Source organism: Leuciscus leuciscus (assembly GCF_965113295.1).
Source record: "Leuciscus leuciscus genome assembly, chromosome: 13".
Lineage (NCBI taxonomy): Eukaryota > Metazoa > Chordata > Actinopteri > Cypriniformes > Leuciscidae > Leuciscus > Leuciscus leuciscus.
The window spans coordinates 20107501-20123593 of record NC_138737.1 but is presented as its reverse complement, the minus strand read 5'-3'; the positions used below and the strand labels follow the sequence as shown (position 1 = coordinate 20123593).

Below are 16093 nucleotides of genomic sequence, written 5' to 3'. Positions count from 1 at the left end.
CAAACATCTGAAGTAGCCCAGTGGTGACCTCTTCTTCTGTCATGCTTTCAATTTCAAGCTTCAACAATAGAACAGCTGGAAAGAATTGAAACCACGTAAACAACACTGTCAGTAGGCTGCTTAAACCCCTTTTTTAATTGCTGCCTAACAGAACAACCAGCTGAACTATAATTGCATACACTACTTTCTCATTTGTATATGTTGTTTTACGCACATTTCATTTGCGGAAGTGCAGTGAATTATCTGTTCCTCCCGCACCAGCAAATACACCTGTCTCATCCCAGCCAGTCCTGCATAGAGCTTTCAAAACCTGTCACGCACTGCAGTCTTTTGTGTCGGGACATGCGGGGGGGACCCTTTAGTTCCCAGTGCATTTGTCAGATTTATGCATAATACAATGTGTTCTTCATTTTTCCAGGAAGATATGATCTCAGTATGCCTGAGATGAAATGCGAGGCATGCAAAGCCACTTGGAGCGCTGGAGTGGATGACTTGGTCCGCAATGACTACTGGCCGGCTACCCTTCACTTTTCCACAGTGTACGCTACAGATGTGTTTTGTTCATATGAAGAGTTGAAGATGGCAGCACCAGGACTGTCCTGCCAAGCGTTTTTAAGAATGCTTGATCAACGAACTGTCCGCTTTGGCCGTGTGAGTATTAGTGGTGGGAATTACTAACAACTAGTACTAGTATTGACGTGTATTGCAGAATGACAATTATGAACACATTGATTATTGTAATTGGAGCATGTTGATAATATCAAATCAGTAATTTAGCTATACTCGATACATTGATAGAACATTATCTAAGATCCAAAGTCTTTGTAAAAAGTACCATTCAGTAAAAAATCGAAAACCAAACTTTGGTCATGATGTTTTCTGTCCATGACATACAAAGAAAGAGCCAAAAGATTTCCCATGATGCACTGGGCTGAGCGGCTGCCTGTGGAGGCTCGATGCTGGAGGATTTGACATCACCTTTGACCTTATTAACTTTAGTTGATAGATGGATGGATGTTATGATTTAACAGAGTTAGGACGTTTCTGTAATAAGGCCCCAGGTGTCCCAATGCTTTTAGTCTATATAGTTTATGCATTTGTACAACAGCGTGCACTGGACATCATTTTATTTCCCTCACTTTTTTCTTCAATGCAAGTTCACTTTTTTAATATCCACCAGGAGAAGCAATGAAAATAGTAAAAAAAAAATTAAATGTATCAATGTTGAGCATCATGTTTTGATAAAATACTGTGAATTATGTTGACATGTTTTACTCTTCTGAAACAGACTGGGAAGATCACAGCAGACAGCTTCAGAAAAAGCTTTTTGGAGTGGGAGGCTGTTAGATTTGAGGTGGAGAAGATCTGCAGAGAGGATTATTTTGTCTGTCCTGCATGCACCCCAGACATGCTTGCTGTTTCTGTGGATGGAAATCGCAAGCACAACCGCTTTAAGAATGCAGCAAGGTACTTACGAAATGTGTGTAATTTGCAGTGTTGTGTTTGCTGTGTCATATTGAAGTTCAATGTGTACCTTTCTTTCATTTAGATCTGAAGAACAAGCCTTGTTTAAAGACATCTTCATTGCAAAAGATGAAGAAGTAGAGAGATTTGTGGATTACATCCATTCGACCACCAACCATGTAAACTTGTTGTATAATATTTCTAAAAACACCACCAATAACATTTTACAATGGACATTGCTTGGGTGAGTCCTGACTATATCAACCTTTTTCCATGTTGTAGGTCTCTGGAAGAGGTGTCTGTGGAGGGGAGTGGTCAGCTGCCAGGGAAACATCCTCAAGATCCTCAAGTAAAATTGATGAGGAGGGACTTGAGCTTGCGGTCTGTCGTCATGGAGTTTTTCTCGGTGCTCTCAACATGTTTAGGGGGGAAATCTTTGCTTATCCCCTCTACCTGCAGAACAAGCTGGCAAATAAGCCAATAAGCTTTTTTGCCATGGATGTGACCTGCAAATATTGGCCCTACCTCAACAAAGTGGCAAAAAGCTGCTTGGAGCTCCAGCACCTTCTTGGCATGAAACCGTTCCTCTCAGTGTTTCATGCCAAAGCCCATGATTTTAAATGTGAGGTAAGAAAACATTACTATGTCATTGACTGTCCCTGAACACCTGCAAAGATATGCTGGCAGCTTTTAAGTATTTTCTTTAATAGGTTAAATGGAGTGGAGCTTACCAGCAAGGGGAGGTTGAGCAGTGTAACGCCTTCCTCTCTAGGATTGCTGTGACCACAAAACACATGTCCAAAGCAGGTAAGGTAACCACACACTGCACTACTTAGATTGAAAGTGCTACAAGAAAATTGTAGCCAGTGAGGAACATGTGGTACAACACAGATTAGTTTATTTTTTTTTATTTTTTCCAGGACGTACAGACATGCTCACACTGATGGCAATGCGCTGGAATCAGCAAAAGTTTAAAAACTTGGCTTCCTCACTTGCCTGCCGATATCAGAAGGTAGAGATGAATATTATTTTCTTTTATTGTAAATACCTTTTATTGTATATTTTTGTAGGTATAACATTTTTCTTCTTTCGTTTCCTTTTTTTTTTGTTTATTTGAAGGCCACAAAACGCCTGGAAAGCCAATGTCTAGACCTGGAAAGCATGAGAACGCAACTGGCAGTGACACAGGTTGAAGTTGAGGGCTGGGTCACTGATATTAAGGAGTGGGCAGAAGGTGAGAGTTTACATGCTTAAATGTCTCAGTTCTGCATAATAATGGGAGAAATTCTTCTGCAAGTAATTACTGTTTTAAAATTAAATCATACATACACTAATTTTAGTATGTACACACTGGAAATCATGTCAAAACACAGTGCCCTGAAAATACCTGAATAGTGCACAGTCCATAAGTTGGAACATCGGATATTTCTTGCTGTTAGCGGATCCCATCTTGGCTACGTTGTCATTTTCTTTGGTGTACTCTGTTACATACTTCGGTTACACTTCATTTCGATAGTCCACTTTAGACATTCTACTAACTATAAGTAACTTTTCAACTACATGTCAACTAACTCTCATTAGAGTATTAGTAGACTGTAGTAGACAGTCGGTAGTCTGTAGGTTATGGTTAGGTGTTAGGGTTCGGGTTAGGAGAATAAGTTGACTTGTAGTTGCCAAGTAATTTATAGTCAGTGGAATGTCTGTTAGGGGACCAACGAAACAAAGTGTTAGCAGATATTAAGCAGACACTCAACTAATACTCTAATGACAGTTAGTTGACTTGTAGTTGCAAAGTTACTTATAGTTAGTAGAATATCTAAAGTGGACTATCAAAATAAAGTGTTACCCATACTTCTCATACACGCAAAGACATATGAAATTATTATTGAGACTCACCTGTCCTTCCTCAAGGAGATTTTTTTTTTACAAAGAAGGATAATCGTTATGACATTCAGTGTTACATTGAGACTTAGCTCATTTTAGTTACTGCCATAATAATGTAAGTGAAATGTTTACACTTCTTTTCTTCTCAGCAACAACATCCCAACAGAATGCCGATCTTGATGCGGTGACCAGTCGAATGGAGGTGCTAGTGGCCAGCATTAAAAGAAGGTCCCAGCGCCTTTACAAAAACATAGATGGCAGCAAAGGTCGGGCCCGGATTCGGCGCAAAATTAGAGAGGAGAAGGCCATTCTTAGCTCTGTTGTTGAAAAATACAACAGTATGGTTCCAGATACAGAAAGAATCGTCTTTGACAACATTCTCTCTGACGAGACAGTTTGGCCATGGCAACTTTCACATGGTGGTATGTACAGAAATCTGTTGACAATTTTGTACGATATGCATAGTAGCAAAAAAAATGTATTCCTTTTCCCAAATTGTCTCAGAAACACAATTGACTTATGTTCCACAACTGTATCCCAGACACTGTAGATTTGAAAACCAAGAGGAAGGCATTTGATGTTGTGATGGCAATAAGGAGACTTGAGGAGGAGAAGAAGATTGTCCTTTCTGAGATGGCAAAGCATTGGAAATCTCTTTCCACTCGTGCAGACACACTCAAGGAGATGTCATGCCAGCTTTCCAGTGAGGCACTGAAAAGTACGTATTTAAGTAATGTGTTGTAAACGTGTAATACTATACTGTACATTGTATTTTTATTTTTTTGATAATTTTTTGTTTTACTCCCATAAGGTGAGCTGTGGGCTCTAAATGAAGAAGGGGTTAAGGGTTTCCTCAGCTTAACTTTGAGAAAAAAGCAAGAAGTCACCAGAATGATGAAGCATGCAAGAGACTGTTATGCTCAAGTTTTGACTGGAACAAGTGTGGACTTCCAGAATGATTGGGATGGATACGACAGTGATTCTGAACTGTCAGATGACGGATTTTGAGGAGCTCCTTTGTCTTGATTTTCTTATGGCGCTTTTCCACTGCATAGTACGGGACAGTTCAGTTTTCTACGGCGCGCTTTGACGCGTTTCCACTGCAGATAACGGTACGGATCGGTTCAGTACAGGACGCTTGTGGCACATTTTCACTGCATGGAACGGGACAGTACGGCTCGCTTTAAATGGTACCTGGTCTGTTGAGGTTCCAAGTGTGCCAAACTGGTACTAAACGTGACGTGAACACACTGCAGATCACTGGTTGGTCAGAAAGAATCGTCACTACCAGAGTCACTGTATTTGCGACACGAGACACCATTAAAATAGCCAGTAACAGCCACTGCTATTTTAAACTACTTACTTTATTTAGCAGTATTTTGTTTTGCTGCCATCCGCCTCATTTGAAACACGTTGTTCCGTCTTGCAGTATTAAACATCCACATGCCGAAATCAAGAATATAATCCCCTCGATAGGCTTCAATGATCCTGTGTTGTGCGCAGGGGGGCAGGGATTTGTATTATTTTGAAGGTACCCCCGGGCGCCGCCATTGGCTAGCGGAACCCCACCTGCAGTTAGCATCCCATTGACTCCCATTCATTTTGGCGTCACTTTGACAGCGAATAACTTCACATCTGAGGCGTTTAAAGACTCCATTTGTCCATTATTTATTTCTAAAGAAACACGAAAATGTATAAAAGGCTCCATTACCTTGTAGCTTACGTTATGGCCCTGTAGAAGCAGTTTTTGTAAAAGTAGGCTAACGATTGCGTCATAACCACACGACTCTCTGTCGCACAGTAGATAGATTACCGTATGGACAGGAGGAGAAGCTCGCGGGCAATCGGGAGGACGTCGAGGCAAAATGACAAAGTAATTAATCAGAACACCTACAAAAAGTTTCTCCTGCTCCAAGATCATGGACAGCTCCTACTCACGCTCTCCGTCTCTGCGAGTTTCGGAAGGTAATGATTCAGATTGATCTTGGCACAGCTACTAGAAGACAGACGGTTTGCTCACGTCACATCTACGTCGTCGAGCTCAGTTTGAGTCTGCGCAGTACGCTGGACCCCCAGGAAGTAAGAGTTTCTAATTGGCTTCACTTTGTCTCCGTTGAATCCAATGGGGTCGCTGTGTCCATTTCTTTTACTGTCTATGGTTGTGCGTTTGTAATGTGTCGCGTTTACGATGACATCATCGGTAGAGGCGGCGCGGGATTTTGCAGGAAGGTGGAACATGTCCTTATTCATGTTAAATTTCCATTTGTTCACATGTAAATATGTGTATTGTAATAATAATAATAAACATAATTCCACTGATGTCATCTGCTGTGGCTAATCTGAGTTTTCAGACAGTTTTACATGGACACACAAACCCATTTTTTTTCTGAATTTGGACTATTGCATCAGCTCTTGCTACAGATGGTCTCTTAAAGCATCCTTGACAGGACTTGTTCAGCTACTTCTCATGTGCAGTGAAACTACATAGAGGTTCAACAAATGCAAAAACTGAAGCAAAATTTGAAAATGTGACTTAATTATGGACCCTATAGTGGTTATTATAGACACAAAAATCTTTTTTTTCTGATTTTGGATGTTTATTAGGAAAATGTTGTTGAATTACTTAAATATTTGCTTTAATAACTACATTTCCTGACCAAAGCACTTTGATTTGGGTTATAAATACTATACAAAACCTACAATTGAGTGTTTAGAAATACAGCCTAATGGCTTGTTTGACTAATTTGCATTTGTTTTTACTTGTACTGTTGTGAAAACAAACAAAACAACTATTTTGAGATTTATTTTGTATGTAAATTGGGTAATGTGATTTGCTGTTCATGTGTGTTGCAATGTTTACGTTATGATTACGTATAGACTCTATGGAGAATTGGCGCGCTGACATGCGCAGTTAGTGTGTAAAAAAAAGGGACGTGCGCAGAAAAAGTGTGTGTGCAGATGAAGAGAGCATGACTGTCATGTGTTACACGAGATGACCTCGGATAATAAAAGAAGTCAAGTCCCATATGTCCGTTTATGCCTGCATTACTACGTTGAACCCATTTACAAGAGAGCTTCCTCTTATGTTCCACAGCCCCTCTTACATTTCATATATATATATATATATATTATTGTTTTGTTTTTTTCATGCATTCCAAAAAGCCCATTTTCAAATTTTGTAGTTGATGAATGTTTATAGCAGAAACTAAAGAAAAAAAGAAAACTTTTTTTCACACATTTATGTTTCCACACATGTGGGACTTAGTTTGATTTAAAATCACACTGCATTATTAGTTGTTTTAAATTAATTACTTTTTTGAAATAGTATCAATTTAGGGGTTGGTGTACATAATTATACAACATGTGTTTTGGCATTTTTAGCACACTTCTTCCTCAGCCTACTGCACACAGACACAACTCATATCTCATTCAACCAAAAACAAGCTGATGAAGGAGTCATGACATGGGTCAGATATCAGAGGTCATAAACGATTAACCAATCCATCAGCTCTGCTCCTATTGGCACTTTGGTGTGTATATGGACAATACCTTTGACTGGAAGGCCTGTGTTGAAATTAGGTGTTATCATTTAGAGCAAACACTCACAGTAAATCAAAAAACCTTGTCAATGATGGAACATAGTGCTGTTAGGGTTATGGTTAGAATTAGGGTCAGGGTTAAAGAAAAAAACCTTGGAAATGATGGAACATAAGGCTGTTAGGGTCAGGTTAGGGTTATGGTTAGGGTTAAAGAAAAAACCCTGGAAATTATGGGACATAGGGCTGTTAGGGTCAGGTTAGTATTATGGTTAGAATTAGGGTTAGGGTTAAAGAAAAAAAACTTGGAAATGATGGAACATAAGGCTGTTAGGGTCAGGTTAGGGTTAAAGAAAAAACCCTGGAAATGATGGAACATAGGGCTGTTAGGGTCAGGTTAGGGTTATGGTTAGAATTAGGGTTAGGGTTAAAGAAAAAAACCTTGGAAATGATGGAACATAAGGCTGTTAGGGTCAGGCTAGGGTTATGGTTAGGGTTAAAGAAAAAACCCTGGAAATGATGGAACATAGGGCTGTTAGGGTCAGGTTAGGGTTATGGTTAGAATTAGGGTTAGGGTTAAAGAAAAAAACCTTGGAAATGATGGAACATAGGGCTGTTAAGGTTAGGTTAGGATTAAGGTTAAAGAAAAAAAACCTTGGAAATGATGGAACATAGGGCTGTTAGGGTCAGGTTAGGGTTATGGTTAGAATTAGGATTAAGGTTAAAGAAAAAAAACCTTGGAAATGATAGAACATAGGAACATAACTGTGGGAACATAAGGCTGTGGGAATATAGGCTCTGGCAACACAGGGCTGTGGGAACAGGCACGCTCCCCTGCAAACCATGATATGTAATAATTAAAAAGTTGTCAGAGGACTAACACATTGTTGGAAAGGTCTCAACCAGGAGAGGATACATTACTCCTGCTTTAAATACTAAACCTTGAACCCAGTCCATCTTTAAAGGCTTGTCATTTAGCAACAGAAGGTGATAAAAACATAAGACCAGCAGTTATAAAAAGCTCTGGACCTATGCTGTCATGTAGGTATGGTCACCAAAGTTTACCCACTGTAAGAACTGTCAAATATGGTAAAAAAAAAAAAAAAAAAGAAGAAGCTATTTTCACCTATTTAACGATTCAATTTTTTAAATCTGAGGAAACCAGTGTGTTTCCCATCCCAATAAACCTCAGGCAGAGTGTATCCAAAATGTTACACTTATAACTTATAAGTATGAGAAATATACCAATATACTTAAAAACTACAACTCCCAATAGAGACGCGTCACAGAAGCTGTTACAAAGTGTGTGCACTTGTAGTTTTCCGGGCTGGGTGGGTGGACATGTTCGACTCCTGTGTTTCTGCTGTCTGCCGCCGCCGGCCAACCGAGCACGTGTGTACAATACATACAAATACATGAAACTGTATTTTATTATTATCTCTATTGTTTGAATCCACAAATACAACGTTAGACAAAAACATAATATTACGAACATTGTGTATTTTTTATCTTCTTATCCGCCGAACGGTACATACAACGTCACTTCCGGAGTCTTCAGCTGATAAAAAAAAAAAAAAAAAAAAAAAAAAAAAAACGGTGCATAACTTACTGGAGCAGCAAAGCTGAGCAACGTTGTTGTTGGTGACAAAAACAATGATTATATCAGCTGATCGCTGTCCGATTTTGTGAATGAATTCCCGCATTGCATTGTGGGATATGGCCTTTGAATGCGTCTAGCTCGTATCACATCATAATGTTCTATATTACAGCATACTGTAATATTTCACCGATAATAAAACCGAAACAATATTAAAATAAATAAATTAATACCATGATAACATTTAAATAAATGTTGAAAAGATAGCGTTATAGTTTTAAACATAAATAAACAACAAAGAAACCCAACTTCCCTGGTCCCTATAGATAGACTGAAATAATAACATTAAAAGTAAAAGTATATATATATATATATATATATATATATATATATATATATATATATATATATATATATATATATATATATATATATATATATTTACACACAGACAAAACACATATAATTGTCTTCTGCTTTTTCTCACCCGGGGGACAGTGAAGACTTACACACACACACATTCAGTGCATTAAAGTCAATGGTAGACAACAGTGCAGCAGCATGTTTCATGTGACTTGCCTTTTAAAAAAGCCTTCAGAAACCCTCCTGAATTAGAATCCATGCTTTCACATTTTTAGAAGCTTCTGGACCCTCTTGACCTCTGTCCTCGTAAGCCTGTTCGTTTTTCCACCCCTGCCTACCTCAGCTACCCTTTATTCAAAAATGTATGGTTTAGCTGGTGGAATCAACTGTCTCTTAATGGGTGTCAATTAATATGAGTGAAAACATGTCCCACCTTCCTTGAGTGCATCATATTGCAATATATCATTTGACACGTTGAAGAAGATTTCAGGTGATTGGCTAACCCACAAAATGAATGGAAAGACATAAACATAAATATAGGTATACTTTGCTTTTTATTTGAACAAAAATCATTTGATAAAGAAAACACTTAATTTATTAACTTTGTATACATAAATCGTAACATCCAAAACCAGGATGGCCCGTAAAGGCGAACTCGACAATTACTGTCTGAGTGAAGTCACACATCGGCAGTCTTGGGACATGGTGAAAACTTGAAGGCCGGCTCCCATGTCTCCTCCCAGATTTTTCCACTGTAAGTATCAGTAACACAAAATCAGTGAAAAACAGAGGAGCCATTTTAACATAATAGTTTCACAGCATAAATATTGTACGCTCTTGTATTTCATTGTTTTTATACAAACATATACATATATATAGTGCTTGATGCAATGTAACATAAACATCAGCCACTCTCATCGATAAAGTCATTGAAAGTAAACAAGCCAATAGCCGATAACAGTCAACATGGATGATCTTGGTCGATACTGATGTTCTGCCAATAAATTGGTGAATGTCTACTTCCTACATAGAATCACACAGGGGCAATTATTCATGGCATCAGGTATGGTACTAAAAAGAGCAAGTGGCTAAATCCTGTAGACAATATTTGACACTGCATTTAATCCATCCTATACCAACAGTGTAACCAATAGTCTAATTAAAATACAGGTGGGTCTCCAAAATTACAGCATTGTGAAATATTTCAAGCCATTTTTTATATGATTAAAGCTTACAGCTCATGAAAACCAAAAATCATCATCTCAAAATATAAGAATAAAGAATAAACTATCATTGTTCTCTCTATGGTGTTAAGGTGAGATGAGTTAAGCACAGCAATACCATGCTAAGCAAACCAGTAACAAGCAGTTTTGGCACTGTAGCAAGGGCAGAGTCCTGGTGGAAAAGGTAATCAACATGTACATAAAGCTTGTCAGCAGATAAAACCATCCTCTAAAATCTCCTGGTAGAAGGCTGCATTGACTTAAAGGGTTAGTTCACACAAAAATCTAAATGATCTCAGTATTTACTTACCCGCGTGTTGTTCTAACCCTGTAAGACCTCCATTTATCATCGCATCACAAAATATTATATTTATGATGGAATCTGAGCGCTGGATAAGTCTTCCATTGACTTCCAAGGGGCTTAAACTTGCTCGATTCAACTAAGCTGTTTACGTAGTCTATCTGCGCAAGCTTCTGGGTTCTACGTCATACGCGTGACCTGCGTTGGCCAATAGTGAGCAAAGTTAAGCCCCTTGGAAGTCAATGGGGAACTTATCCAGCGCTCAGATTCCATCATAAATATAATATTTTGTGATGCGATGATAAATGGAAGTCTTACGGGGTAAGAACAACACGCGGGTGAGTAAAAACTGAGATCATTTTGATTTTTGGGTGAACTAACCCTTTAAAACCTAGTGGACATGACAATTCTCTCAACGCTGCTTGTTGGTTGCAAAACTTTGAGACCGCCTGTACATTCAAACTTTTGTGTGCTACAATATACATTCCAACCTTTATCCACCACCTATGAGAAGGTTAAAAGTGGAAACAGAAAGGAGATGTATAAAGGCAATTTTAACCAATATAAAGCAGTACTTACCATGCAGAGCAAGGTAACCATTTGACCTTAACTTCTTCTTTTCCCTACAGAAAGACACATACATATAATAATCAGGTTTATAATGTCATAACTTTTGTGACAAGGCCACTTTGCCTTCAGTAGGGCCGTCATTAAATTCCAACCCTGCATAAAATAGAAGGATAAGGAATATGAATTTATATACCTCATGGGATTCGCAATAGCCTATCATTTCTCAGGATCATCACATTGTGTTGAATGTATATACTGTATGTTTGAAAGTATTCTGAATTCATATGCTAATTATAAAAAATAAAAAAAAAGATTTAATTCAGTATTAATAATATTGGAGCTTTAGACAGCTAATAATTATGTCATAAAAATATTGTCCGGTGTGGCTCTGTTTTGTTACATTAGCTTTGCCTTGTTGTTAATGTCCAATTGACCCAAACAGCGCTTGATTGACAGGCGATCTGACCAATCATATTTCGCCATCCGCCATTTTGCCTGACAGCACCGTCAGGAGAGATAGTAGATTAACATGCCAGGATTTGAACTTGAGAAACGGAGTGTACTGATGCTTTTCTGCGGTTAAAACAACATTCCTTCTTATGTTCATTCATGTTTAATTGATGCTATAACTGAACTAGAAGGAAGAGATGATCGGTTCACAAGAAGCTTTAACTGATGCTCTACAGCAATCTGACAGACACATTAAAGAACCACAAAACGTTATTTACTGTATACATTTGACCAAATTTGAAAGGCGAGACTTTGTTTAATATCAAAAGTAACTGAAAAGTAAGCTGGTCTGTCCTGTCTGTCAGCGTGTTGTCAGTCTCCTCTCTGCTCCACAATGTATTTTTCACTGAGTAGGAACATAGCTTGTCGGGCATAGCAACAATAACTAAGGGAGGCGGGTCTTTGTGAACGGTCAATTGCAATGACGATGTCTACTATAAAAACGGACTCATTAAAAATATGTTTTTCCAACTCAAGACTTGTCTAAGTCTGTTTAAAATATGAAGATAATGTAAAAAGCACAGCAGTTACTCTAAAATACCCTTAAATGGGCTCAAATTACCACTTGCTTCAATGGTCAGTATTTTGTGAAATGTGAAATGCCAGATAAGCCACATACAATGGAGAGATGATTAGACAGCCTAGTGAAAAATATATTTCTAAACTTACCTTATGTATCCTTCTTCCTGTTATGGATTCATATCGGAAAACTTGTTGTCTACTACATTTCCGGCAACCTTAAATGACAAAAAATAATAATAATAATAATAATTAACCATAAATGACAAAAAAAACTTAAAATGAAACAAACAAATTCTTAACTAAGTTTCACAAAACCTGGGGAACAACAGTAACCATTGTCCTTGAACTTTGAAAACGTCAGAAAAAACAGCTAAATAACTAAAGAATACATATATTAAAGGCCATTCACACCAAGAACGATAACTTTAAGAAATATATAGTTCTCGTTAATATGATAACTATAACTATGATAAACTATAACGATAATGACATGGAGAACAATATTGTTGGGAAATCACTTTTAAAGCGATTTTGAGAACGATAAAAAGCTAACAGCCAATAAGAACCCATCAAATTTTAGCCATATTTATTAACACAAGGTGAGACTTTGCATATCCTTGGTCAGTCTGGAGGCTTTTATCGTTATGGTTATACGTATATAGTTATTGTTCCTGGAATGAACGGCCCTTTAGCCATCAAATTCAGTGACTTCATAGCCGAAATGTAACCTAATTATCCTACTGCCTAGTCGAAAGGTGATTGAAGCAGACTTGTGAACAGTGGTACGTGGGGAATAAGCTATCTTGGCTGCCCACTGATGTGTGTGATATGTGTGTGTGTGTATTTGTATTCATCTCTACTTATGTGTGTATTGCTCATTACTCTACTCCTAGAGTGTGTGTTCAGTACTGAAAGGTATGTATGCAAGGACAAATTCCTTTGTGTATCAGGCTGGCCACTAAAAATTACTCACTATTAACTAATCGATTGGACTTAAATTCACCTGAAGATTTCTGTATTTCATGAATCATGATTACAAAAAGGGGAAATTCATACATAGTGTGCTAAGACCAAAGTTCACTTACACTTTCTTCTTTTTTTTGGTGGGGGGCGTTGTTCCTTCACAGGGAGAGAGACAGGGTATAAATCTAAAAGATAAAATGTCTCCTTTTCCTGGGCCTGATGCTGGGTTTTGGGCTGGGCCTGATGCTGGGGCTGGGCCTGATGTTGGGGTTCTGGCTGGGCCTGATGCTGGGGTTCTGGCTGGGCCTGATGCTGGGGCTCTGGCTGGGCCTGATGCTGGGGTTCTGGCTGGGCCTGATGCTGGGGTTCTGGCTGGGCCTGATGCTGGGGTTCTGGCTGGTCCTGATGCTGGGGCTCTGGCTGGGCCTGATGCTGGGGTTCTGGCTGGGCCTGATGCTGGGGTTCTGGCTGGGCCTGATGCTGGGGCTCGAGCTGGTCCTGATGCTGGGGCTCTGGTTGGGCCTGATGCTGGGGTTCTGGCTGGGCCTGATGCTGGGGCTCGAGCTGGTCCTGATGCTGGGGCTCTGGCTGGTCCTGATGCTGGGGCTCTGGCTGGGCCTGATGCTGGGGTTCTGGCTGGGCCTGATGCTGGGGTTCTGGCTGGGCCTGATGCTGGGGCTCGAGCTGGTCCTGATGCTGGGGCTCTGGCTGGTCCTGATGCTGGGGCTCTGGCTGGGCCTGATGCTGGGGCTCTGGCTGGGCCTGATGCTGGGGCTCTGGCTGGGCCTGATGCTGGGGTTCTGGCTGGGCCTGATGCTGGGGTTCTGGCTGGTCCTGATGCTGGGGCTCTGGCTGGTCCTGATGCTGGGGTTCTGGCTGGGCCTGATGCTGGGGTTCTGGCTGGGCCTGATGCTGGGGTTCTGGCTGGGCCTGATGCTGGGGCTCTGGCTGGGCCTGATGCTGGGGTTCTGGCTGGGCCTGATGCTGGGGTTCTGGCTGGGCCTGATGCTGGGGTTCTGGCTGGTCCTGATGCTGGGGCTCTGGCTGGGCCTGATGCTGGGGTTCTGGCTGGGCCTGATGTTGGGGTTCTGGCTGGGCCTGATGCTGGGGTTCTGGCTGGGCCTGATGCTGGGGCTCTGGCTGGGCCTGATGCTGGGGCTCGAGCTGGGCCTGATGCTGGGGCTGGTCCTGATGCTGGGGCTCGGGCTGGGCCTGATGCTGGGCCTGAGGCTCTGGCAATGTTGTTGTGGAGTTCCCTACAACAGTGGTTCCCAACCTTTTTTTGTCTGAGACCCCCTTTTCCCCAAGAAAATATTTTAGGGCCCCCCTTCACATTTAATGATATTATCGCTCTTGTAAGCTTGCAGCAAGGATGACAAAATATGTTGTTTTCAAACAACGGTATGTTTACTATAAGTCAAGTCAAGTCAAGTTTATTTGTATAGCGCTTTTCACAATACAGATTGTATCAAAGCAGCTTCACAGTATTAAATTAAAATAATACGACAAAGTTTGTTTCAAGAGGAATTTATTGATTGATAAAATTAAATTAAATATCCCCAAAATATCTATAACCAGATATGTTTATGCACAAATAATAGCCTATAATATTGAAAATACAATAACAAAAACATCAGTAGGCCCTTTGTAATTTAAAAACGTAAGCCTAGGAGTAGCCAATAAATTGGCCCTATAACCCTATTTGAAATGCAATAACAAAAATATTCACACTGGTGTGTAGGTAAAAAAGAAAAGAAAAGAATATAGGCTACTACTAAATGACTGCTGTCTGGGGCCTCAATACTTGCATGTTATTTGTGAGGCTTTATCAATGTGAGGCTTTATTTTTGACGCTTTTGGCGCTATAGCGAGCGATAGTAAACTTGCGTTTATTAACAGAAAAATGCGTCTTTCGGAAGAACATTGTAGCCGGAACTACTTCTCTCTCTCTGTGTGTCTATGACGAGTCACGCAGGTACTGGGCTACTCCGCAGCGACAGCGATCCGAACCAGTGTAAAATAGTCCCAATGTAAACACTTATTTTAGGTGTACCATAGTGATTCAGGATAAGACAAAAACACGGACTGGAAAATGGATTCATGATGAACTCGCTCATTATATAAATTTTGTACATTTTTAACAGAAAAAAGTTAAGGATTTTATTTAATGCTCATTCCTCAAAACTTTTCAAAATATGACGCGACCCCCCACAGAGCTCGCTGAGGCCCCCTTGTGGGCCGCGACCCCCCTGTTGGGAACCGATGCCCTACAATATTGTATGTGTATGTTAATTTTCAATATTTCCCCATCATGAAAAAACCCAGTTTAAAACTGTCATGACTTAAATGACACAAATCCTACCTTCTTTGATCAATATAAAATTGTAGGCCTTTCTCATGGAGGCCACAATTTTTAGGTTTTCTTCAGTGGGTGGCAGATCGGTCACCACATCGGCCGCCCACTTTCCAGAGGCCTTATCCTTTTTGGCAAAAAATAGAATTGGGACATAGCCCAATGCACTTAGTTTTTTCACCTGTAAAAATGCAGACAGCAAACATTAGTTATTCCCAGTCCACTGCATTATTTTCCACCCTATTGAAAAAAAGGCATTAAATACATTAGTGCTACTGTTTCTAATATACACAATTACCATAATCAAACTTAACAGCTTTTCCCCTTAGAAACAAAAACATTACATATGTGATCTATCCCAGTGGTTCTCAAAGTGGATTTGCTTTGAATGAGAAAGTTGTGCTTCATCATTAAGAAATGCCTATCAATGACAATGTAATGATCTAGAATCTACATACAATCTTGATTGTAAATGCACTAATAAATTAAAACATTAACATTTAACTTTTTTTGTGATTATGACTAATCAAGTTAATCTGTTGTAAATCACTTCACTCAGGTCATGATGAACCATTCTTCCTGCTGCTTAGCTTGGCTTATTTGCTATTAAGATAGCTGATGAACATGGATGAATGTTTGAGTCAGTCCACATCATTAAGGGATTCAAATTCCAAAGTTGACTAAAGACCCAGTTACACACCAGCTAGAAAACACGGAATAGTGAACCTGGACACAATTTCAAGAAAATAGAAATGGCATCAAAGTATACAAACGGTAGCAAGCATATGCTTAATTGTTTTAATTATG

General features: G+C 39.7%; 2 protein-coding genes across 5 annotated transcripts; one reads left to right on the top strand and one right to left on the bottom strand.

Moving 5' to 3' along the window:
- The first annotated feature begins 2207 nt into the window (after positions 1 to 2207).
- LOC309512083 (uncharacterized protein) lies at positions 2208 to 7451 on the top strand. Of its 4 annotated transcripts, XR_014210886.1 has the most exons (8): positions 2208 to 2271; positions 2385 to 2476; positions 2584 to 2698; positions 3498 to 3770; positions 3890 to 4066; positions 4160 to 7087; positions 7225 to 7280; positions 7362 to 7451. XR_014210886.1 is itself a non-coding variant. In XM_082187489.1 (6 exons), the coding sequence occupies exons 1-6, from the start codon at positions 2259 to 2261 to the stop codon at positions 4354 to 4356; spliced, it is 867 nt and encodes a 288-aa protein (XP_082043615.1). In that variant the 5' UTR covers positions 2208 to 2258; the 3' UTR covers positions 4357 to 7451. The 4 variants fall into 4 exon arrangements, 1 of the variants encoding a protein (XP_082043615.1); XR_014210884.1 differs by having other exon boundaries at positions 4160 to 7064; positions 7144 to 7451; XR_014210885.1 differs by having other exon boundaries at positions 4160 to 7075; positions 7144 to 7451.
- A 1928-nt stretch (positions 7452 to 9379) lies between these two features.
- Positions 9380 to 15860, bottom strand: LOC309512853 (uncharacterized protein; the record flags this gene model as incomplete). The annotated part of the gene is made up of 6 exons (XM_082188575.1): positions 9380 to 9596; positions 10948 to 10991; positions 12118 to 12185; positions 13056 to 14189; positions 15296 to 15467; positions 15837 to 15860. The coding sequence occupies 6 exons, from the start codon at positions 15858 to 15860 to the stop codon at positions 9524 to 9526; spliced, it is 1515 nt and encodes a 504-aa protein (XP_082044701.1). The 3' UTR covers positions 9380 to 9523.
- Positions 15861 to 16093: the final 233 nt, after the last annotated feature.

What these genes read in the sequence shown, in the direction of transcription:
- LOC309512083 (XM_082187489.1), top strand. An exon ending in TTGCCTGCCGATATCAGAAG is followed by an intron (nt 2,477 to 2,583) that starts GTAGAGATGAAT and finishes GTTTATTTGAAG; the next exon opens with GCCACAAAACGCCTGGAAAG. An exon ending in ATGGCAACTTTCACATGGTG is followed by an intron (nt 3,771 to 3,889) that starts GTATGTACAGAA and finishes ACTGTATCCCAG; the next exon opens with ACACTGTAGATTTGAAAACC.